General features: G+C 41.3%; 1 protein-coding gene across 6 annotated transcripts in view; it reads right to left on the reverse strand.

The window, feature by feature from the left end:
* Window positions 1–1,979: 1,979 nt before the first annotated feature.
* The window catches only part of MTCL3 (MTCL family member 3), a 75,441-nt gene continuing 52,385 nt past the window's right edge, over window positions 1,980–25,035 (reverse strand). For 2 of the 6 annotated variants that reach the window (XM_075126724.1, XM_048844604.2), the window contains exons 9-10: window positions 20,712–20,829; window positions 15,900–16,014 (exon numbers count right to left, since the gene is read on the reverse strand). Coding sequence is in view for 2 of the 6 variants with exons in the window: in XM_075126726.1 (XP_074982827.1) it covers window positions 5,887–6,060; window positions 8,811–10,167; window positions 12,270–12,349; window positions 12,679–13,020; window positions 15,766–15,900 (2,088 nt within the window). In the remaining 4 variants the exon portion in view is untranslated. Of the gene's footprint in view, window positions 6,061–8,810; window positions 10,168–12,269; window positions 12,350–12,678; window positions 13,021–15,765; window positions 16,015–19,807; window positions 19,917–20,711; window positions 20,830–25,035 lie in introns of those variants that run through there. The other 4 variants (XM_075126726.1, XM_075126725.1, XM_075126722.1 and 1 more) reach the window with 4 other exon arrangements.

Below are 25,035 nucleotides of genomic sequence, written 5' to 3' on the forward strand. Positions count from 1 at the left end.
GTGCAGTTTCAGCAGCCTTGTGATGACAAGCTTTTTTCATGGCCACCAATCTCTGGCAACCCAACAGAAAAATGGAACTACAAAGATGTGATTATTGATAGTTAAATCAGTGCTGGGGCCAAAGAAAAGGGTATACCAGGATTGGTTCGATGAGAACAATGAGGACATTTCCAGACTCCTAAGTGACATGCAGAATGATTTCACTTCCATCTCAAAGAAAGATAGGTGTAAGTGCCTACAAAGCAAGACCCAGTTTGAACTGAGGAGAATGCAGGATGAGTGGTGGGAGAGGAAAGCTGCAGAAGTTCAGCCTTACGTGGAGTCCTAATAGCATGTATTAAGCCACCATGTTACAGTTACACACTTGTCTTTTTACTCTCCAGTGCAAGCTGCAACGTACCTATCCAAATCATTAGTTAACATATGGCCTGTCACCCTGGCAGATGCTGCCATTTGAATGTGATGGCTTCCCCAAGATCATGTTCTATTACCTCTGCAAACCATTCAGTCCTGTGGTACCTTACTGGAAGCGCAGGAGTTCCCACCCCTGCACACACACTGTGATCTTGGCTGAAATTCCTTTACAGGCCACTGATTCAGACCTGTGTAATTTTGCTATCATTTCAACTACATAAGAAAAACCTTTATTAGATTCTTCCCACCCTAACTCTTATGTGGGGTCAGACTACCCCACGAAGGTGAAGACACAAGTTAGGAATGGTGGGGAGACAGCACCTCCTGGCATAAGTGCTGGAACTATGAGTGCTGGGGTGCTGCCACACCCCCTGACTTGCAGTAGTAATAACAACCCAAATACAGGGTTTCTGCCATCAACAGCCCCTATAAAAATTGTTCCAGCACCACTGCCTCTGGGAGGCACTTAAGGGGAGCACACACCCTTACAGAGTAAAGCATGTACCTCCCGCACAACAAGCCAGCTTTGCCTCCCATGACAGGCCCTGCCTTCTCCCAGCCCCATTTGGGGTGTCCCATGTCCCTGGGAGTGCTAACAGAGAGCAGGTCCTTAACAGAACAGACCACAGGAGCTGCAATTTTGTCCCTGTATGGGAGAAGATATGCTGGATTGGGGGTGAAGCTGCTTGCAGCCAGCCCCCACAACTTGCATGATCAACTGGGGGTGGGGTGAGGAGTTACATCATAGCCCATAGTGTGCTGGAGGGAAATACCAGTCACATTCCACCTTACAGGGCTAGCCACACTCCAGCAGTATTGCAGGGCTCCTCCCTCTGCAAGTGTTGGGATTTCTGTGTGAATGAAAGGTGTTTGGTCCATATCCTCCACGGTATTTAAGTACCTAACTCCCATTGATGTCATTGGGAGTTAGGTACCTAAACATCTTTGATGACCTGAGACTATAGGTCATAAATTTCATACTGTCCAAATCATGAGTGCTATAGCATATCTGCTGGTAAAACAACAATGACACTAGAAGGATTAACATATGAAACCATACAGAGGCTGATAAACACTCAGCAAAAATGCATATTTTTTAGCATTAATGGGTGAGAATTTGAAATCGCCAACATCAACTACTGCTATAATACACACAAAGCAGGAAAACTGGAATTTGGTATCCACAAAGGCACAGGTGAAAAAAATACATGACTGAAAATTTCAAAGGATACACTACAGGCAGTAAAAGGGGATGTTTCCTTAGGAACAAAGAACTAGCCACACATTTACTACAAGTGTAGCAGCGCCTTGATATTTGATTCTTCTGTTATCTTCCTGATTTTTATTCATACCCTTGACTTTGTTCATATTCTGGGTTCAATCTGTGTTACTCTAAGGAAGTTCCAGTACAATACTTTTCATAGTAACATCCTATCAAGGCACTGTAAGTATGAAATCTCATAGTCACATAGCTGCTGATTGTTCAGTGCACATTAGGAATATGTTCCTGCTAATGTAAATGCTTTATAAATAGAAAAGGAAAAAAAGAAACCTCAGAAACAGAGTAACCATCCTTAAACTATAAGAGTAACAAGTTTTATATAGCATATGACATTAACAGTTGATGAAGAAAGTGCATTTCAAATGACGCAAAACAGTAAATTAAGATCTAATATTTTTACGGATGGCAATGGTATCAACAGGTTTAAGAACAAGATGTGTTGGGGAAAATATCTTGAGTGCAGTACAAATAGAAAATCCTACAGTATGTCATATACATATGGACCATTGGCAAGGAACCACACAGAAAACATACATCCACTGGGAATCGAGTGGTGGTGGAAAGGACAGATGCAAAAAAGGTTTTCAGGTTTAGCAGATAAAAGTAAATGTCTTCTGCCTTTCATTTTAAAGAAAACATACACAATCAAAGAGAATATTACAGATTACTCCAAGAAAGAATAATGATAGATAGAATTGTATATTGCAGGCCTCAATGCCAAAGAAATTCTTTTCATAGCAACACCGTGAAAATTGCATACTTTTTGCATGCTAGGGAACTTATATTTGGTCCATAACTTAAAGTTGGGATGTAGCTAGCCAGCCTGCTGGGATGCTGTGAAACTTTGCAAAAATAATATTGAGGCCATTTTGATACAAGATCCCTATTTACAGTTTCAGCAGAAACATATTCTTAAATAGACAACTCTGTATATACCGAGCAGAACCAAAGGGCAGTAGAAAGTAACTGATGTTCAAAAGAACATTGAAAAATTAGATTACACAGTTTGGCAATTTATTCTGATAATGGCCAATTCACCCCCTACTGTCTGTGTAAAGGTCAACACACTAATTCTATGGCTCACAGAGAACAAGCAAAGTATTGGTTTCATTCCTTTAGCATCATTTAAAATGTACTCTTTATAGGAAGATGATAACTAAGACTATTGAGCAAAAATAAAACATTAAGTAGAACTAGATGGTGAATGATGAGCGAGAGGTAAAAGGATATATGAGCATTTCTTGGAGATTTACCTTTTTATTCCTTCTCCCCCTGCCCAAGGGCTCTGTATCAGGCCAACCAGTCCTTTCAGCCAAGGGAAGTTGGCTGGGGTGGTGCCTCTCTCTCATTTCTAAGGCCTGGTCTATACATAGGTTTTACACTGATTTAACTAAATTGGCTTACAAACTGATTTTGTTAAGTTCATACAACTTTTATGTGTAGACAAGGCCACAATCCCTTTGTGATTGTGTGCAACACAAATAACTGAGCATCAAAGAGGGGAGGCAACTGATCCATAGTGACATTCACATATTTTCAATACCTGGTAAGTGTTTGGGTTGGCAGCTAACTCCACTGTGCCTGAGGAGTTTCTATTTAATTGTTTCCAGTTAGGCTTTTAGAACTCTGCAGACTCTCCACTGGATTTACTTCGGGGCCAAAGTAAAATATAGTCATGTTCCTAGTCGAAGCAGTATGGAGAATCTCACAGTGGTTCAGAGAGTGAATAAAGAGTGTACAGCTACACAAAGACTTTAACCAACACATGGAGACATAACATTCAACCTGTCATTTTGACAATAGGCTCACAAAATAAAAGCAGTGGAACCCTTCATTTGGTGAGATCAGGGGTGGGAGAAAAGTTATGTCCCACTCTGAAGATTTATGATTTCTTTGTTCTGGAGGCTCTGTCCCTTCAGAAGCTCCAGCATGGCAGCTCTTCTCAATCTGAGCTAACACTGGGGAAACTGGAAAGACAGCTAGTACCCCTTCCTCCTACAGCAAGTAAGAGCATATGTCAGATCACTAAGGCTACTTAAGACAGCTGCTAAGCTGTGGTTATCACAATGCTGGGAACTGACTCTGCCATGCTTACTCCTGCAAAGACAACTTCATTTTAAACAAACGTATATTAATATTTCTAAAATCAATATGTCCAGCTAGTCTTCTCGGGTATTTATAGTGCACAAATTACTGAGATTTCTAGAAGTCAAAACCAAGGTATATGCACGAGAGGGACTCAGAAGATCTTGACAAAATGGACTTGTCCTTGACCTATTAGTTTACCTCCATAACTTTCTGTTAATTAAAGTTACATACACCAGGGAATACCACAGGTTTTTGTTCCTTTCTATGGTTTCCGAGTAGCAGCCATGTTAGTCTGCATTTGCAAAAAGAAAAGGAGGACTTGTGGCACCTTAGAGACTAACAAAATTTATTTGAGCATCCCTTCATCCTTGCTCGGGGGTCGCATAACTAGTTATGCGACCCCCGAGCGTTTATGCGACCCCTGAGAGAGGATGAAGGGATGCTCAAATAAATTTGTTAGTCTCTAAGGTGCCACAAGTCCTCCTTTTCTTTTTTGTTCCTTTCTATGTTATTCAGCAAGTTGATAATCAAAAGTAGGCAGTAAATATCAGTAAACTGAAGAAATATCTTAACTGGTTGTTCATCCCTGCTACGCATCTGGCAACTTTATGGTGGGTACAAATTTCTGGAATGGAGAACACTGTTGTTACAAAAAGTGAACAAAAATGCTGAATAGTGTCAATATTTCATTCAAAAGGTGGGAAGGGAATAAGCCAGCCTACACACACAGCATTCTAATGGCCAATAATATACAGACAGATGAGGGCAAAAACATACTTCTAATGCCATCAGTCTAGGATTCCTGGCACCACAATGATCATATCTCCTTCAGCTCTTGAGGCAATATATATGTACTGTATGTAGGCTGTTGCCAGAATACAAGTAAACTTCATAACTGACTGCCACTTATACCATTCACAGGAGCAGTAAGTTAGCTGTTGGGTTACACTCTATGAAGTCCAGTATCAAAGTAAGAAAGCCTAACTACAGCATTTGGTAATCCTAGCATTCCTTATTCTCCTGCTTTCACTGAAAGTAAACAGGTTAAATTTCTCTGATGTAGCTATACTTTTAAATACAGTGTTTAAAGAAAACAAATTTGAAAGAATTACCATGCTTACCATCCTTTTCTTTCCTCCATAAACTGTATATTTACAATATAGCTGAAACTATAGGAGTTAATTCCCTACAGTAGGTTATATTAAATGGCACGTATAAAGCATTTTAAGGCAGCAGAATGTTTTAGGAATATCTCAGGTGATGAAAAAGGCTAATATAATACTAATCATACAGTATTTTAATTCCGAAAAAATATGCCCAGCTATATTGACCCTAGCATCGTAAGGGTTGAAAAACCAAACAAGTATGCCATCAAGCACGTCCGAGGAATCCACTGAGCTTGTCTGCTTCTGATACATATTGTGCAAGCCCTTGTCGCTGCAACTATAGTCAAAAAAGTGTATTCACTATACCTGTGAACCTATATAAAAGATGTACAAAATATAAATGTCATCAGGACTTTATATTTTCAAAAAATTTAAATAAACACAAAGTATATATAGGCATATATGTTGTAATTTCAGTGTCAATACTAGCACAGAGTTTGTCTCTTCTAAATACAGACCTGTATACTTCCTATTCCAGCACATGCACCTACAAACACATGATCATGCATACAGCTTTACTTTCTGCTGTTTGCAGAAAAGTCAGAATATACAGAACTATACATTGTATCAACTCAAAATAGATTGGCAAACCAAGGAGGATGTCATTCAAAAGTAATTATTTGTGAGCCATTTAGGAAAGAAAGAAAGAAAGAAAGAAAGAAAGAAAGAAAGAAAGAAAGAAAGAAAGAAAGAAAGAAAGAAAGAAAGAAAGAAAGAAAGAAAACGAGGGGTATAATTATTTCATCAATAAAAACACTGAAGACTGCAATGATGATCTGAGATTGAAAACGCTTTGCCCAGTAAGTCAAGTGACAGGATTACTTTTGGACGGTATACACAGTGTAGAACTGGGTGCTATCACAATCAGAGAACACACAGTTATAAAGAGGCGCAGAGCTTTCACATTTCACAACAGCATCAAATTCATCCTTGAGTTCAGACTACTGTCGTCTCTGACTGAAGTGAGAGAGAATAATTGTGTGCAGTCATTCTCACAGCAGGTGGTGCTGAAGGTGATCTGGATGCCCACCTGGAAGGTAAGCGTCGATTTGCTGGCCGCGCTGGCCGGGAGAAGCCTTTCCCAGTTGAACATTTAGCTGGCACAGATATCTAGAACACAAATGAAACTACTTGCCTTAACAAGTTATAACACAGTCGTTGATGGAATGTAAAAGGAATGAAGTGGCATACCTCAGAACAGGTGGTCTTGGGCTATTAAAAGGACCTGAGGATGTGTTTACATAGCAATGTATAGAATGCAAAGGAACAGACACTTCTATATATAGGAATTCTTACATCAGTTGCAGCATGAGATATGTGGACATGGATGCTAGATACAAGGGAAGATATAAGATTTTAACCCATATGCAAACCATAAATTAATTGCTCTTGCAGGCACCTTTTCATTTTTGGAACTTATGGGGATGAACTTTTATGCTGGTTCATAAACATAACTCAGTATACAACAATACACTGAAACAGGATTCCATGTACCTTTCAGGTATCTTTTGATGGATCCTGTTGTAACTGTCAAGGCTCATTATAAAGGACTGTGTTTCCATTACTGTTACGTGAAGATGTTTGTACTTCATAAATTGTTAATAATGATAATTTATGACTATAGTATCATAGCTGCATGCAGAGCTTCACAAACACATGAAAGACAACAGTCCAGACTCTGTTCTTTGTTTCAGTGGTATAAATACAGAGTAATTACCATAGGTGTGATTCTTCAGTGCATTGTGCCATGTGTGGTTCTTTATACCTTAGCCAAGTGAGTGCAGGTGGGTTTAAAATGCTGCCATTCTGATTAGTTAGCATTTTACACTCACTTTACATAGGCATAAATGATTACACAAGGAGCAAGACAGCGGAGAGTCAGGCCCATTGGCTTTAGTAGAGTTACTCTGGATTTATGCCAGTAAAAATAAAATCAAACTCTGGCTCATTGTTCTTACTCCAAATATTCACTAAGGAAATTTCCTATCACGTTTGCACAGAGCAAAAAAATCAGAAGCTTCTCCTTTTTTCTTTTTTTTTTTTTTTTTGCTGTGGTAGAACAAAGTTGTTTCTACTGAAAACTATAGGGATGCAGGGGGTGTTGTAGCACCCCCAGGTTTTACGCAGGTTTCCAGCTGCCTTCCCCACTCTGGGGTCCCGGCCCAGTGCCCAGGGCTCCACTGCCACCCTCCCCAGGGGCCAGGCTGCCAGCCCTGTGCATGGGGCTCTGCTCCCAGTTGCACTCCCACCCCCAGCTGTGGCCCCAGCCTCAGCCCCTTTACACAGGTCCCCCCTCCCAGAGGCACAGGCCTGCTCCCAGCCCCAGCTCTGGGGGGGGAGAGGGGGCATGGACAGAGGTAAGGGGCTTTCAGCACCCCCACTATTAAAAGTGTTCCAACACCACTGCTGCACACTGGTGAAGCTGACCCAAAAAACCCCAAACCAACAAGAACATCCTTATGTTAGGCTCAGACTTTGGTCAGAAGAAAATCTACAGAATCAAATTCTCAGCTGTTAAAATCAATGTGGCTCCACTGAAGTCAATGGAATTGTGCCAATTTGAATTATACCAGTTGACGATCTGACATACTTTTTTTCCCTATGGGGTTTCACAGCTCCAAGTGAGTCTACCCCATCTCTGTGAGGCGCTAAGGAGGGTATCACAGAATCATAGAAGTTAGTAGGGTCAACAAAGGTCATCTAGTCTAACCCCCCTGTCAGGATGCAGGATTTGTTGTGTCTAAACCATCCAAGACAGATGGCTGTATCCAGCCTCCTTTTGAAAACCACAGTGAAGGAACTTCCACGACCTCCCAAGGCAGTCTGTTCCACTGTCCTACTGTTCTTACCGTTAGGAAGCTTTTCCTGAGCTTTAATCTAAATCTGCTGTGCTGTAGTTTGAAACCATTGCCTCTTGTCCTGCCCTCTGTGGCAAGAGAGAACAACTTTTCTTTACCTTTTTTATGGTAGCTTTTCAAATGTAGCTGAAGACCGCTATCATATCCCCCGTTAATCTCCTCTTTTCCAAACTCAGCATACCCTGTTCCTTCAGCCTTTCCTCATATGGCTTTCACCCCATCCCTTTGATCATCTCTGTCGCTCACCTCTGGATCCTTCCCAGTTTCTCTACATCCTTTCCTTTGTGTGCTTCCAGCCAGTAGTCTGCCTGAGCCAGTAGTGACGTCCACTTCCCAGCAGCCACTGGCAGGACCAGTAACTTCAACTACATTTTTCAAAATACTTGTTTCCTTTTTCTTTTTAGGAGTTTGAGAAAAGGGCAACTTTTCTACACTCTGCCAGTAAAATAAGGCCAAATGTAAAATGCTGTGGCTGGACCAGCCCCTCTCTTTCCCCTGGGTCAGTGTTGGGAGCGATGCACAGTCTGGATTTGAAGAATGTGTGAATGCTGTTACTGGACACGTATAGAAACCCCAGCATGGCACCTTTAGGAGACAAACAACAGCCATCGTTCTGGAGACTGCTCTCTCAGCCCCTGTAGGTTTTGCCATGGGAGGCTGTGTTAAAGTCCTTTGAATGGGTTTTTGAAAACAGTCATGGGAGGGGGAAGCGGGGGAGAGAATGGGCCAGATTCTGATGTTAGCTATAGCAGTGCAAATTTCAAGTAGCTACACTGAGGTTAAACTCTAGATTTACACCAGTGTCACTGAGATCAGAATCTGATCCCACAGGACTCCTATATTATACTGATGTAGCTCCATTACCTTCCATGGAATCACTCCTGATTCACACAGGTGTAAATGAGATAAGGATCACACCCAAAGTATCTAATATTACACAAACAGATATTTTAGACTGTCCCATTTTAGTGGCTTGTTTCTGAAGTTGGGTATAAATCTTACCTCTGGTAACTTCTGTCTCTCTTTGCCTTGTTTGACTTGCTGCCCAACACGCCTGGCTGAATTCCTCTGAAACGCTTGCTTTCCTTGCTCTGTCTGGAGCATTTCTAAATACCCACTCAATGTCTCACAACTCCCATCTGTGAACTCAGAATCTGACTGTGTCCCCTTATCTTTGCAGCATTTAGAATTATATAAAGATGTCACTGTTGATTTTTCATAGTTTTTCAAAAGTTTTTCAACAACTCCATAGTTTGACCTCGAGTCAGCTGAACGTGGGCGACCAGATAAATTAATTGGTCTCCAATCACGCTCGTGAAGCATATGCCGGTAGCCACTGGTGCTTAGAAGTCCATTTATTTGCTTTTGTTGCCCTGTTGTTCTGGCAGCTTTGGTTGGATTGCAGGGATCCTGTTTCTTTGCTGCAGAGAGTCTGGGATTTGAAACATAAGATGCATTTACAGTTTCTGTTCTGTTAATCATCCAGTCACACCCTGGGCCACAGTGTTTATGATCTCCAGTTGGTCTTTGAAGCTTCTGATTTTCTTGCAAAGATTTGTTGCATTTATCTGTATGAAATACAGTCCTGTTAAATTCATCGATCTTTGCTGCCAACGTTTCATTTTTTGGGGTCTTCTTTGGCAGCATTGCAGGGTCACAGGAGTCATTACCATAATGTAAAACATTATGAGATTTAGGGCAATGTCTTCTGTGCAAATTCTCTGTTTGCACCATATTTCCATCTGAACAGCTTTTCTGGGCAGACAACGGGGAAGATCCATTCGGAGTACCTTTTCCAAGCTTGCCCACATCACATGACCATGTGTTGTGACAAAAACCTGCCGCTACACTGCACTCAGAGACTCTCTCTTTTTTGGCTATAGGTACTGAAGCAGTTACCACTGCACCATCTTTCACAGACTTTCCTTCATTTGCATGTGCCACTGGATCTTCACTCTGTTTTGCAAGAGAAGGATTAATACATTTCCTTCCATTCCTATCCTCCTGAACCTTACAGTTGCTTCTGCTGTCTGTATCTTTTACGGGTACTTCAGAGATCTGTACAGCTGCAGAAAGTGAGCTTGTCAGATGTCGAGAAGTGCTCCGTGGAGGAACTGGTGGGGCTTCTTTTTTTGGCCAGGGCATGAAGTCTCTTCCTCTACCACCAGTAAAAGAGCTACAAGGCATATCTTTCAAACCCCTGTTGGCACTCATCAAGTTCTTCCTGTTATTTTGTCCTTCTGTTTCAAAAGTGATGGAAGAAGTTTGTGGTTCATTGCTGGACATGCAGTTCATCTCAGGCATAATAACTGTGTTTTGGGTTTCTTCAAATTCTTCCAGAAAAGGAAGTGACTTCATTCTGTACATAAAAGAAGAGGCATTTTTAGTGATGAGGATGTTCCTCCTAAGAAGTCATCTGGGGAAAAGGAAGGAAAGGGCTTAACCTGTAGACATGTGACAGAGCATGGGGCACTGTCTGACCCCTAAGGGGAACAAAGGATTAACCCCAGCACAGCTTCCCACAGGCACCCAGAAGAAGGTCTTTAAGACTGGCTGCTGGAAAAGATTTTGGGGCAATTCCACTGCTAAGTATACAGGGAAGAAGTCCCACTCTATGATGGAAGAGTTTGAAGGAACCTCAGCAAAGGAAATCTTGCAGTGTACTCCTCCCCTCCATCCCCCAACCTAGGTCCCCTCTAAGAGGTTTTACTGTAGGAAGGAGGACGGGCCTTCTAATTTGTACTCAATTCAGTGGGAGTTGGCATGAGTATTTGAGTGAGGAGCGCCTCTGCGTGTAGTCATTGGCTTGTGCAAATGTCTTAATATTTAATGTGAGAGCACAAATGTGTCATTTATGGTTCCATGCAATAATCACATTTTCCAGCACACATTCACAAAGTGTACAGCAGTTCCTTCACAGATATTGATGCTAAAGCAATCATACACTGTGGAAAAGACTGTAGGCTGCCCATGCATGGATGTACTGGGGAAAGACTCCAAGGAGCCCCTTTGTACTTCTTGACTCTCTCAGCAAGAGCCTGGCACAATGTGCGTACATACCTACAAGGCGACAGGTGTTAGCTGCCTAGAAAATTACAGGGTGAGGTCAGGTCTATGCTCAGCAGAGTTGGCTGAGAATGGAGAGGGAAACACAATGCTTCCTCTCCAAGAGTGGTGTAGCTGCCGCACAAGTGTGGGCTTCCCAGGAGCCCCAAGGAGGAATTCTGGCAGAATCAGCCAGAAAACCTTCTGGGCACTTGGCTGCCATGTGGCCTCACCGAACCCCTGCCAGACAGCCTGTCACACCAAGGGCACAATCTAGCCCTCTGTGCACTTTATGTACATCCGTGTGTAAGGAGCAGTGTCTAGCGGTATTTCCTCATGAGGAATCCAAGGGCATTATGTTTGCAGTGGACGGGGTGCTGGTGGAGGGGAAAAATGATTTGCTATTGTTCCTTTCAGCATGCAGCTTACTTCTCCCTGATGTGGCCAGCCATCTCCCCTAGTGTGTGTGTGTGTGTGCAAAGTGGGAGGGAGGGGAGAGAAGTCACTCCCTGCCCCCTTGCTCCTTGTAGGGAGTATCTGGTGAAAATCCCCTGCAGTCTCTCCAGCATCCAGTGCTGACATCTAGGTAACCCTAACATGACACAGAGGGGGGACAAAAAGAAAAGGAGTACTTGTGGCACCTTAGAGACTAACCAATTTATTTAAGCATAAGCTTTCGTGAGCTACAGCTCACTTCATCGGATGCATACTGTGGAAACTGCAGAAGACATTATATACACAGAGACCATGAAACAATACCTCCTCCCACCCCACTCTCCTGCTGGTAATAGCTTATCTAAAGTGATCACTCTCCTTACAATGTGTATGATAATCAAGGTGGGCCATTTCCAGCACAAATCCAGGTTTTCTCACCCTCCACCCCCCCACACACAAACTCACTCTCCTGCTGGTAATAGCCCATCCAAAGTGACCACTCTCTTTACAATGTGTATGATAATCAAGGTGGGCCATTTCTAGCACAAATCCAGGTTTTCTCACCCCCCCCTCCCGTTTTTTTTCCAAAAACCATACACACAAACTCACTCTCCTGCTGGTAATAGCTTATCCAAAGTGACCACTCTCCTTACAATGTGTATGAAAATCAAGAGGGGGGACAGAAATCTTTCATCCTGTCTACTCCACTACTGTGCTAGGGCGAGGCACAATCTAGCCCTACGTAAATGCAGATATCAGTTTATATATTTTGGAAGCACACTGCATTTTTTGCAATTAAAACATGAGTTTGAAACATATTTTGGTTTTCACTGGGATTCCTTACGCTGAGCACTAACACACTGAGCCCTATCCAGCTCCTGACCAATTCAATTGCAAATTTCCCTTAACTTGAATAGCCTCAGGAATAGGCCCACTGTTGCCTTTCTTCCCCTAACATAAATAGGCCAAATGTGTTTTTACCTTCTGTGGTTGGGCTTCTTTCGAATTTCCTCTTGATAGCTGCATAACTCTTCACTAACTTTTGCCAGTTCTTTAAGAGCCTTTACAAATAAAATAATGTTACCTTAGCATGAACAGTAATCTCCAGAATTGTTTTATACCCAATGATGATTTACATGGGAGAGTCCTGTGCAGAAGGGAGTAGCACAGAAATGTCTCCAAGTTATGGACCAAGGTAAATAGCATGGCACTAGTGTATTTAACAAAAGTTTATATATTCAACAGTCACAAACTGAGGGGGAAGGGGAAACATTCCCTGGCTGGGAAGTTGTTGCATTCTAAGACTCAGAGGACATATACTTTGGGTAGAGAGAGAAGGATTTCATCATGTTCCCCACATTTGCTGAAACACTGTTACTGTCATACTTACTGCATTGAGATCACCAGCATAACTACTGGTATCTTTCTTAGGAATTTTCAAGCTGAGGAGGTCTTCATATTTCTCCTGGTTGTCAAAGGCCAGACTGTTCCTTAACAAAACATTGTTCTTCCCCTGAGTTCTAGTTTCTTTACATTCTTGTTCTGTTTTACTGAGCAAACTCTTTTCTTCCATCCGGTCACTTGCCAAGTTATGTCGACAGTTCAGTTCTGCTGTGTCACTCCCTTCTGAAGTAGGGGAATATACAGATAGCTGCAGCATCTTGCTTTGAATGGCCTTATTATCCCGGACATTCATATTGCTCTCCCGCCTTAGTTTTACCTCCTGGTAAAGCTGAAAAGGCAATAAAACACCCTATTTAATATAAGTAGAGTTATGAGCTTCTAGGATAAAGGACCATATTTATTGTCTGCTTTAAACTGTGTTACAAAGCTCCTAAGCATTTTCATTCAGTAAAATCACATATGGGCTGAAAGATTTGATATGTATTTTTAGCTAAGAGATGCTGAGTCCTTAGTGGAATGGCCAATGGACCATTCTGTTATCACAAGGTGTGGAGAAGATTTGTTACAATTCCCAAAATCTTTGCTATATTTTAATCGATGGCTTAGAGCTATGGAATGGGTTCCAGAAGATCTCACATGTTAAGTACCTCTGAGCTTGGTCAGTAATTAGGTGGTAGACTGCCAGAAACACCAAGGTGCTCCAGCAAATTTTGCTGGTCCATAAATAAGTGAAACATCCTCTATGAATCAATACTGAATCAAAATTCCAGGATGGTGTTGGATGGTAATGTGCTGGTGTCTTTTTGATCAGGTCCTGACCATGAATAGGCATTTAAGATCCTCTGACTCCACTAGTAAAAGTAAAGGCATTGTCAGCTCAGGTATGCTGGCATATTCTAATTTGGGGAATTATAATACAAAGGTTTCCATTTACAGTCCCTTGCATGCAAAGATCCCAAAGCTCCTTATCAACATTAATTAATTCTCACAACATCGATGTGAGGTAGACAAGGGATGTAGCCATTTCTGAGCTGAAACACACCTGCTCTTTAACAGTGCACAGCACAGTCTGTAACACAATTTTGGACAGGCAGAAAAGAAAAATAGTGCATCTGCTTGAAACTGCATAGCAAATACGGGTAGGTAGAATGCAATGACTAGAGTTGGGAATTTGGCTAGGACACGGAGGTTTACATATTCCTGTTTTTATTTGAAACTGTTAATGACCACGAGCGATCATTACATCTCACTCAAAAGCTATCAGACCTGATTCTCCCACTAAAGCTGTTTTACACTGCTCTGGCAGCATAAAGGAGCATTACAGTGTGTGTAAATTACAATTACATTCACTTTAAAGTCCCTTTCCACTGCAAGAGCTGGGTCAAAGGGCCTCAGTGTAATTGAGAATTAGGCCCATCATCTCCAACACCATAGAGCCAACTAACAAACTAGCAGATGATTATTAATTGTAATAATACTCATTTATTATTTATATTACAGTAGCATATAAAGGCCCCAATCAGGTTGGGGCTCCATTGATCTAGATGCTGTAAATGATCGAAAGCAAACCTGATTCCTGCCCCAAACAGCATAAATATACATATAGGGCTCACGTTACTAAGCACTGAAATGTAGTTTGCCACTTCTGTGGCAAAACAAGGCAACTAGTTAACAAATCACAGCAACATCACCACATTTAAGGCAAGAAGTGGAGAAGAATATCATATTCAAATCCAATAGAAATTACAGCTGAAACATAGGAGGCAGACATCACGGAGTTACACTGTAGCCTGAGAGCAGCCTATGTCTGAGTCATTTGGCTCCATTTTCCTTTTCCATTTTATTATTTTCCTTTCATGTGAACAATCTCTTCCTTACATTCCTAGTGGTTGCAGAAAGCAAGCAAGAATATTTTCATGTGTATATTAGAATAAATTTGTGCATTAGTGAGTGGCAGAGGATTTTATTCAGATGACAACTTTGGTGTAAAAGAATAATAAATAAATTACTTACGCTATCCTTGAAAGGAAGTGAATTAGGATTGATAGAAAGTAAATGATCGCTAACAGGTGTAAATATTCTTTGTGTCTAGCCTTTGTTTACTGTAATCCTTTTTTCTAATAAAGGTCGTCAATAAATACAGTAGGTCTTTGCAGGAATAACTCTCATTTCCTGAGCCACTCATTCTTTGATTCATGGAATTCCCTTTGATGTTAACGAATAAAGTAGTACATAATTTATCCCAGACAGAGAGATATATTTTATAATGCCTGTATTAGAATTTTGTTGATAAATATGCATTCACCTAAGCCAGTGGTTCTCAACAAGGGGTATGCATACCCATGGGGGCACGCAGAGGTCTTCCAGAGGTATATCCATTCATCTAGATATTTGCCTAGTTTTACAACAGACTACATAAAAAGCACTAGCAAAGTCAGTACAAACTCAAATGTCATACAATGACTTGTTTATACTATTCTATACACTAAAATGTAAGTACAATATTTATATTCCAATTGATTTATTTTTAATTATATGATAAAATGAGAAAGTAAGCAATTTTTCAGTAACAGTGTGCTGTGACAATTTTTTGTATTTTTTGTCTGATTTTGTAAGCAAGTTGTTTTTAAGTGAGGTGCAACTTGGGGTACACAAGACAAATCAGACTCCTGAAAGGGATACAGTAGTCTGGAAAGGTTGAGTGCCAAAGACCTAAGCCCCATACAGACATGTCTGCTACTTTTTAAAATGTATGTACGATGCACACTGTGCCCAGAATCTCTGGCTATGGTATATACTGCCAGCAATACCGCAGCAAATTTGACCTAAGACCAATGCTTCAAAGTGACATCTCAAGTTCTTACTCTTTATCCATGGTTATAAAATTAACAATATCTCAAACAGTCCCACAGCTCAGACCTTGCATCCTGCCATCAACCATTAAACAGTGGCAGACACTGAACTGGAAAACGGTTCAGGGAGAAAAACCATGAGGTGGCCTTGGGCTATCATATAAGACTTTAGAAAAATGTTCATTTTTACAGTGTTGTTTACACTCAAAAATCCAAAGTACCTCTTCTATTTTCTTCTGCATGACCTTCCACTGACTTTCCCACTCCTTCCTTTCACTGTCAAATCTCTCCAGCAGTTCCATCTTCTCTTTAGTCCAGTTCTTTTCAGTATTCTCCAGTTGTTTATGTAGGTCCATTGCTGCACTATGAGTATCAACTAAAAGGTGTTTATGCTCCTCTTCTTTCCTCAATGTTTCCAGGAAGCTGGGATTGATTTTATCAGAATAAGTCTTTCTTGTCTTTGATTCTAGCTTCAAGCAAAAAGAAAAAAAAATGTAACAGACAGCCCATTCCATTAATTTCAATTGTATCAAAGATTGCTTGCATGAGTCTATATCAGGATTATAATGATAAACATATACACTACAGTAGAAGTATGGATGAACTGGAATACACAGCAGGAAAAGGAGTTCCAATCCCTTCTCCCCCACAAAAAGTGATATCAGATAACAAATTTAGTCTATCATTCTACATGCTGTACCTAAATAGCATACACATAAGCAACAGTCCTACAAATGGGTAATATTTAAACTTGCTCTCCTTTAGATGAAGCAGAAGTGCTATGACAGCACTTGATCCTGCAATATACAGAGAGCCTCTTTCAAGATGCTGAGCACCCTCAATTCCCGTGGTCGTGAATTCAAGGCCTTGGAACCTTCCAAGATCTGTCTTTTAGTCAGAATGGCCAAGAATGCTGTCTCTGTGCTATATTTGAACTGTTCACAACAAAACTAGAAATCTAAAGATAGGAAGTTTGCTCAGAACAATTGAGATTTTACACTGGCACATTTAAAAACATTAGTGTTATATGTATACTTTTAATTACACAAAAGAAAACATGCAGTTATGGGGGGGGGACCATAAATCTTTTATGAACAGACATACACATCAGAACACAATACAAAAGCTTAATGTATTTTGGTTTTACACGTCTTAATAAATAAATATATTAGTCCCATGGCATGGGCTTGGAAGACAGCAGAAAGACTCTATCCCCAACTCTGACTGATTGTGAGACCTTGCATAAATCATTAAACCTCTCTGCACCTCAATTTCCTCTTCTCTCAAAATACAAATCATGATCCCCACCACCCTCTGTAAAAATCTCTGAGTTCTATGGATGGACAAGTGCTAAGTAGCATTGTTATATTATATGTTTCAGAGTAACAGCTGTGTTAGTCTGTATTCGCAAAAAGAAAAGGAGTACTTGTGGCACCTTAGAGACTAACCAATTTATTTGAGCATAAGCTTTCGTGACCTACAGCTCACTTTATCGCATCCGATGAAGTGAGCTGTAGCTCATGAAAGCTTATGCTCAAATAAATTGGTTAGTCTCTAAGGTGCCACAAGTACTCCTTTTCTTATTGTTATATTATGATACACTTGTAGAGGGAAACCTTTTACTGAATGGTGATAGATTTTATAGACCCGATTCTCACTCACTCAATTTTTACATCAGTGACTCATTAAAAATCAGTAGATTTGCTGCTGATTTACACCAGCATGAGGTTAGAATCACACCCATTAATTCATTCTTGGGAGCAACAGTTTGGTAGCCTGACATGGGATGATGTACTGTATGCACAGTTGTGTGTATTCCCTGAATTTGGGTTTCAAATCAGACTACTGTGTTAATCTGGTGAACACAGATATTCATATCCATTCACAATAAACTTGCAGATTGCATTGGTTCATGCTCAGAGGCTATATCAATGTTATTTGTCTGGTCTCAAAAACGACTCCCTTTATTGGACATGTTTGTGATTAGTAGTTTGTATCTAATTTTGTAATTCCTTTTGTGCTTCATGCAAAGCTATGCTCAGCCCTTTACTGGGCAAAGCAGATTGATTCAGCTGTGGCTGCTACATGATCACAGCTTCCCACTGTCTGTTTTTTCCAGCCAGCTGACAAGCTGACATCTAATTCAGACTCAGCTTCTTTCATTAACAAGTGAGCTGTGAGCTCAGCTGAGGACCAACAGGTTACTTGCAACAGTGTGTTAGATGAAGTCCTGATACCATACATCTCAACTGACAGCATTTAAGGCCTGATTCTACTGCCACCACAGCCAATAGCAGTCATGCCTCTGACTTCAGTACAAGTTGGACTGGGGCCTCAGAGGGCGGGACCTCCCTTCATTGAGCCTCCCTGTCGCTCCCTTTCAAGATCACAGTAATACCATAGAGTTATTTAGCTGTGCAATGCAGCATTTGAACTCAGCTCTTTCAAGCTCCCACTCAGCCCTGTCATTGGAACACTGAGACTACCAAAAGCTTCTTCTTTTCTCTTCCATCTTTAGCTCTGCCTGAACCATAGGTGCCAACTCCCTGAGTGCTCTGGGGCTGGAGCACTCACAGAAAAAAAATTGTGGGAGCTCAGCACCCATCAGCCACAGTTGTTCGGGGGCACCGCTGATCAGCTATTTGGTGCCCTCCCCCATCAGCTAATTGGGGTGCTGACAAACAGCTGTTTGGTGGCTCAGGGAGGGTTTGGGGGAGAGCAGAGAGCAGTGAGCAGTGGGTGGGTAGGGGTCTCAGGGAGTGGGCAGAGCACAGGAAGAGGTGGAGAGAGGGCAAGGCCTCAAGGGGGTGGTGTGAGGGCAGGAAGAGGTGGAACAAGGGAGGGGTCTTTTGGGAGGGGCTGGAGTGGGGGCAGGGCCTCAGGGCAGAGTGGGGATAGAGCACCCCTGGGAAAACTAAAAGTCAGCACCTATGACTTGAACCACTTCCAAAACAGACTTCAGATCCAGCAAAACACTTCTGTTTTTATCTACCTGGAAACATTCAGGGTAGCTTTACAAATAAAGATCTTTGACACTAACAGAGCTGCTCCAAGACAACTCAGCATTCTTAATATGAAATAAGTCCACTGTTAGTTTGTTGTTTAAGACAGGCTCACGGCTTCATGTTGAAGCCAGCCAGTCTATGGAGCTGGCCCCTCTCCAGGGCCAAGGTTCAAGCTCAGTACCAGGGACTGCCTTAAATGTTGATGAAAAACAACTTCTTATATAAGAATTCCATGCACTGAAAATCTGTTGCAATCGAAACATCTATTCATGGAACATCTACAGCCATATCAATATTTTTTTCACTTCACTACTACAAAGGTTGTATTTTTATGGGGGGAGGAAGGTACAGCAGTAATTCACTCTTTTGCTATACTTACTCTTTTAATCGACTTTTTTTAACTTATTCAAGAAACTTCAGAAGAATTAACCAAATTGATCTATTTACTCACTTGACTTCTCTGGACTGATTCAAATGCATGTGGCAAAGAACAGTATGAAGACATAAACTAGAGACAGGCTGAGATACGTTTTGCCTACCATTTGCACAAGCCTTTGTCAATGCAACATTAGGAATAACAACTGTGATTCAATCAGAAGCAAATGGTAAATCTTACTGGAACCAATCTGAAAGCCTACATTGCAGCTTAATATTTCCTGAATGTGCTCCTGTCATGCACACATTTGCAAAGCAGGTTAGCATGTCAAAAGACTCTTGATGTTCTTTTAGAGTGATTACTTATCAGGTATTACTCCCTTGCTTACATCCATCTTCAAAATGTGCATATGCCTCATACAAGATTCCATTTTGAAAAGTAGAATGGAGACCCTCAACATGCAATCAAGTCCTGGAAAAAGTTAGTTGCAGCTATTTACTTGTAACTGTATCTTCCCTCAAAAGTGCTTCTCTCTTTCATCCATGGTTTCTTTTCCTGTTCATATCATGACTTATTCCCTTCAAATTTCCTCTTAAGATGCAACTACTCATAGTGAAGCTCATGATTGTTGATGTTCGCTCAGATGGCTGGGTGACCATATGCTACGACTGCTGTTGCTATGGTGGGTAAATTCCTTAGAGGACTTTGACTCCTGTCCCTATCTTTGTCTCTTTCTCTGCTTGTTGATTTCCCAATCTCTAATACTGTGAGTATACTCACTACTTGTATAAAACACGGGGCTGTTCCCACAGGTATTCCACATGGCTTGAGCAAAACAAACAAATGTCAAAAGCCATTGCTTCCTTTTTATTAAAATACCTTTTTCTTTCACATGTGAAGTCCTATCACCCCAACACAGCCGCAATTTTAGCTTGCCTTGGGGAGCAGTACAGTGTCTGAAATCTGGCTGTATTGGCACTTTCCACACGTCCTAGACAAGGTCAAAAGCTCATTACAGCAATCAACTTTAAACAAATAATCAATTTTGTCAACATCAGCTGTATTTCTCCTTTCAGCGTACCCTTCTCGCCTCTCAAATAAAAAGGTTTTATGCTGCTCCTGGTCTCTGATGTTACTCTTTCTTCCCTCTACCTCCCCTCTATGTAAATATCAAAAAATGCAAAATAATTTGAACTAAATCTCTGCTGGGGTATGGCAACTTCTAAAAATAATCTGCTGTGACATCAGAAGAGGAGGTGTTATTTTTCAACAGAGATTAACTGGAGTGGATATGCACAGCTATTCAGGTGAACTGATCTTCCTCTGTTTTACTAGTGATTAATTCACAGTAAGATAGGGTGCTGGCTTCTGAATGGGTCTATTTATATTTTTTTAAAGAAGTGGCAGGCATCATAGATTCTATGCACTTTATATTAAACCTATAAGAAACTCTCAGAGTCTCACTCTACTATTTAAAAAACAAAAGATCAAATGTGCAAAAATGGGCTGTCATCTCTGTCTTGTTAATAAATCATTCCATAGTTTGGAAACACTGACTGAACCACTGAACAGCCTTTCCTTGAGAATAAACAACCACCATCACACTTTTAAACTATTATTGGTCTAGATACAAATATCAAAATGAGGCAGATGTTTACAGGAGCCGTTAGTCAAACTGTTTACAGCCTTAATAATGTGTATTGTTACCTTTCTTTTCTATTTCACAAATAAGGCCAAAACTCTTCAAAAACCACTGTGATTTTTAAAAGAAAAGAAAAGAACTTACCTTTTGTGGAGTAAACAATCCTTCAGAAATTTTTCAGTCCATTTTTCAGTGTAGTAGTGAAAGCAGTGAAATGCATAGCTAGCTGGGATAAAGAGTTCCAGTTCTGTGAATCCTGATCCTTAAAGAAAACAAGAAACCAGGAAAGAGAGAATTTTTCAATTGGAGCAGCACTTGCAACTCTCTTTGATTAACTTCCCAACTTCGGTTTTGCAAACTGAAAAACAGTTCTGTCTGGCATCATCCCGGCAGCTGGGTTCCATGTGACGTCAGTACATGGAGGATGGTTTTAAAGCCACTTCTTCCAGCCCCCAGCTCTGTAACTTTATATCTCCTCATATTTTGTGTAAACAACTTCAAGTCCAGGACATTTTTAGGTTTTATAGTGCAGCTAGTATTTAAAGCTTGCCAGAGCAACCAATGTTAATGTTAAAGCTATGACAATGGACAATTTTAGATTTCTTTTATTAGTTAAAGGCAACTCTGTGTTTTAAAGAAGGATTCTTTTCTACATTCCACGCCCAATTTTGAGGGATACATTTTAAGTTCTTTAGGAGCTTTGAAGCTAAACCACATTTGTTTAAACAGGCAACTTTTCATGATCCACAGCTCCTCTAAAATACCCACTCTTCCCCCATACTAAAATCTTTACTTTTTGCATTCAATTACATTATCACTTCTGAAATAAGACATTACTAGTCATTGTGTAATCTTATTTTATTTGTATTCTAGGAATGTTGACAATGGCTTGTTCAGAAAATACACAAACATTTTTTCTACTGCATAAGGATATTAGGCCAGATTCCCTGGTCCATTAAGTCCACTTTTGGACTACTTAGAAGCACAGAAACTGGCCAGAAATAGCCAGCAGAGAATCTCCATGCACAGGGGAGCTCTTCACTGGCAGAAACCTGGCAGAGATGGTGGAGATGTCTCCTGTTACAACTGCACCCCTCAACCCTGGCACAAGGGGATGGAGGAGACATCCAAGATTGGCTTGGGGCAAAGAGAGGGTGTGACTAAGTTGAGTTCTGCTACAAAAAATCCTCCTCAGCTACAACATCAGTGAAGGACCTTATGCCAATACAATAAGTTTGAGCTGCTACCCTGCAATGCTTCGGCTGGAGCTGGACAGGCTGGAGGCTCGAGCGAGACAGCAGAGAATCAAGCAGCTACAACCAATGAACAACCACTGTGCCCCTGCTCTCCTGGGTCTCAGTGGAGCAGGGTAGAGTGTCTAGCCCACTGTGACAAATCCTTTCATTTGCATATCTAATTGGATAGTATTGTTGCACTGCATTGTAGGTTATAAATTCCATGCTCACGTGGTATTGGTCTGTGCTGGATATACTGTGGACCTACATCACCTCAGAGGGAACTCTGGCAGCCATCTGCCCCAAGGAGCACCCAGGTGTGCGGTGGGGTGGGCATGCATACAACTTTGCCATCAGCAAAAGCATCAGGGGAATGGAGGCATGTCTCTTTCCTGCCCCTATTTCCCTCTTTAGCCAGTAGTAGTTCTGGAGCTTAGTTGTGCTGAGAGACTGCAACTGAGATTGGCCCCTGCTTGAGGCTGGGGGCTAAGACTCCTTGTGCCCTCACCCATTTGCACACCTGCATGACTCATATTGTGGATGGCCAATCTCCAGCTGTATGCAGTAGCTTCTGTCTGTGCTGAACAGAAGACTGATGGGCATCTGCTATCAGGCATGTGAATGCAATTCCCATTCCCTTGATTGGAAACAATGTTCATGCCCTCAAGAGTAGAATTTGATCATCTTATAGACAATAGGAGTTGCTTGTGGGATCAAGAACATAGTCTGCCGTAGGTGCTGCTGTGAGGAGCCAGGAGCACTTTGCCTACTCAGCACTTTCCCTCTTTGGAATGACAAGATGCGCCTATGTTAAAACACATGTACAGTAGAAGGGTTTCAGCTCAGGGTGCATTTTACAGTAAACACCAAAGTAGGTTGCAGGGAAAATACATTTTTTCTCCTTATATGGTCAGAAAGTAAGTCCCAGTGAAGACATTATTTGGGTGCTTATTCTGCCCCTGTGAAAGATATGCAATGGGACTCGGACTGTTTATACAAGTTTCAAAAGCCATTTAAAAAAAGAACAAAGATGTCTGAATATGACAGACAGTCCCTGAGGAAAATCCTCAGCCCATTCATTTAGAAATCCTTCTTTTTTAAAACCTCAGAGCTACTTTCTGCCCTCAGTTACACTCAAGCAACCCAACTGTTCTCAATGGGAGCTGTGCCTATGTAAAGCAGGGCAGAACTGAGCCCCTAACCCAGGATTATGGATCAGACCCTCCTCTCACAACACTGCAGCTTCAATGGGGTCAACAAGGTTGCACCCGGGTAAGTGAGGGCAGAATACTATCTTATGAATTTTTACTCCTATCGTTCCTTAATATAGACTGTAATTCCAATGTATTTAATTACATTTTACTGAATTAGTGCCTGTCATCATCCAAGTGCTGTGAAACAAAATATTAAAACACAGACTCAGCCAAATCCTGAACTCAGTTTTTACTGAAATTAACTTGAGATTTGCCTCAGTCAGAGTGAGGATTGACTAAAAACAGTGCAAAGGCTTCAGGGGTAGTCCTGTGAATAATATGATGCTACTCAGTAGGAGGCCAGACCCAAGGCCCACTGAAGTCAGTAGGAATCTTTCAGATTACTTCAACAGGCACTGGATCATAACCAGGCCTTGTAAGCACCACAGAAAGAGGTGTATAAGGATTGTAGCTGCTTTGGATTCAGTTAAGAGTGTTAGAAGATTCGAATTAAAATTTATGGAATTGTGAAGGAGCTGAGTTTGTAGCCCACCTCTGCACTGACCATATGCAGCTCCCCTTGAAGTCAAGAGAGGTATTTGCCTGAGTGAGGGCAGAATTTGAGCCCTACATTTTATTTTTAAAGTACGGTTCTACTTGAAAATGACTGTTTTAAAATGGCATCTTGTTATTCAATAGACAAGATCCCTGTGTGACTGGCACCTGCTGGCAGAGTCTACCCGGCTCTTACATGGGCATGCTGTGATTAGGAGGGCACAAGAAGTCTTATCCCATCTGCAACCTGTTTAAAGGCCAGGCAAAATTGCAGCACTTGTGCTGAGGGAGTGCAGGGACTCCTCAATTCCCATTCTCCTGGGGGCATACAACATGCCCCTGGGGGGAAAGCAGAGACAGCACCTTGGCCTTCCCCCCAACCAGCCTGCAAAGCAGAATGGGGACACCCAGCTAGCAGACTGCACCCAAGAAAAGGATGTAATAGCAGGCATGTTCCCATTACAAGCTGGAGAGCTCAGAGAAGTTTTCTGCTAAGTGCCTCCTCAAACTCTCACTGAGGCAATGCAGTTCCGCACTAGGGTTGCCAATTTTGGTTGGAAGTATTCCTGGAGATTTAAACACATGATGATCTTTAATTAAAGATTAATCTTTAATTCCTGGAGGGTTGGCAACCCTACTCCGCACTGTCCCCTATTCTGGACATGATCTAGCCCTTAGTGACAAGAAAAGATTTACTACTGTAAGCACCAGAGTCAACATGGCTACAAAGGAGATTCCTGTATTCTATTACTTTTTATACATCAGCAGTCTTGGTAACTAAATTCCATCTGCAAAAGGGGTTTCGTGGAAAATACAAACACTGTTCAACCCCTCTGGTTTCACTGACACCACTGTGAGGGAGGGAAATATCATCCACAATTTACAGTTGGGGGAACAGAGTCACAGCTACATCATGCAACTTGCTCAAGGTCACATTCGAAATCTATGGCAGACATTTATAACTTGTTTACTCTCCTAAATTACAGCATAGTTTACCAATAAGCACTGCATATCTAATGGCAGAACCTGGTTTTGCATATTGTTTCCCCATCACTAAAAGAAAATAACAGTGTCAGAAATTTAAGTCAGTAGGTGTTAGGTGCCTACCTGACATTTCTGCCTTTGAAAATCACCCTCCTATCCCATTATATTCTGGGCTGATAAGAAGAAATGATGTATTATATTCAAAGGCTCTGCTTGTTTGTGTAAACAACCCTTGAAGTTCATGTGCAGTTCATATTTTTTTTATAATGCACATTTAGACAGTTATGGTTTTGTCAATTTTTTATTATTCAACTGCTGGGTATATTTTTGCTTCATATGGGCACCTGCTCTCTTCCAGTTCTGATTCTAAAGCACTGGTGACAGATGTCAGCAGACCCTTGTCTTATTATATCTGTAATCTGGAGCTTCAGGCAACCATATTTTCAGATGAAAGAAATATCTTTGTCCCTGAACAAGATCTTTCAAACTACCATTTATTTT

The sequence above is a fragment of the Caretta caretta genome, chromosome 3, assembly GCF_965140235.1.
Source record: "Caretta caretta isolate rCarCar2 chromosome 3, rCarCar1.hap1, whole genome shotgun sequence".
Classification (NCBI taxonomy): domain Eukaryota; kingdom Metazoa; phylum Chordata; order Testudines; family Cheloniidae; genus Caretta; species Caretta caretta.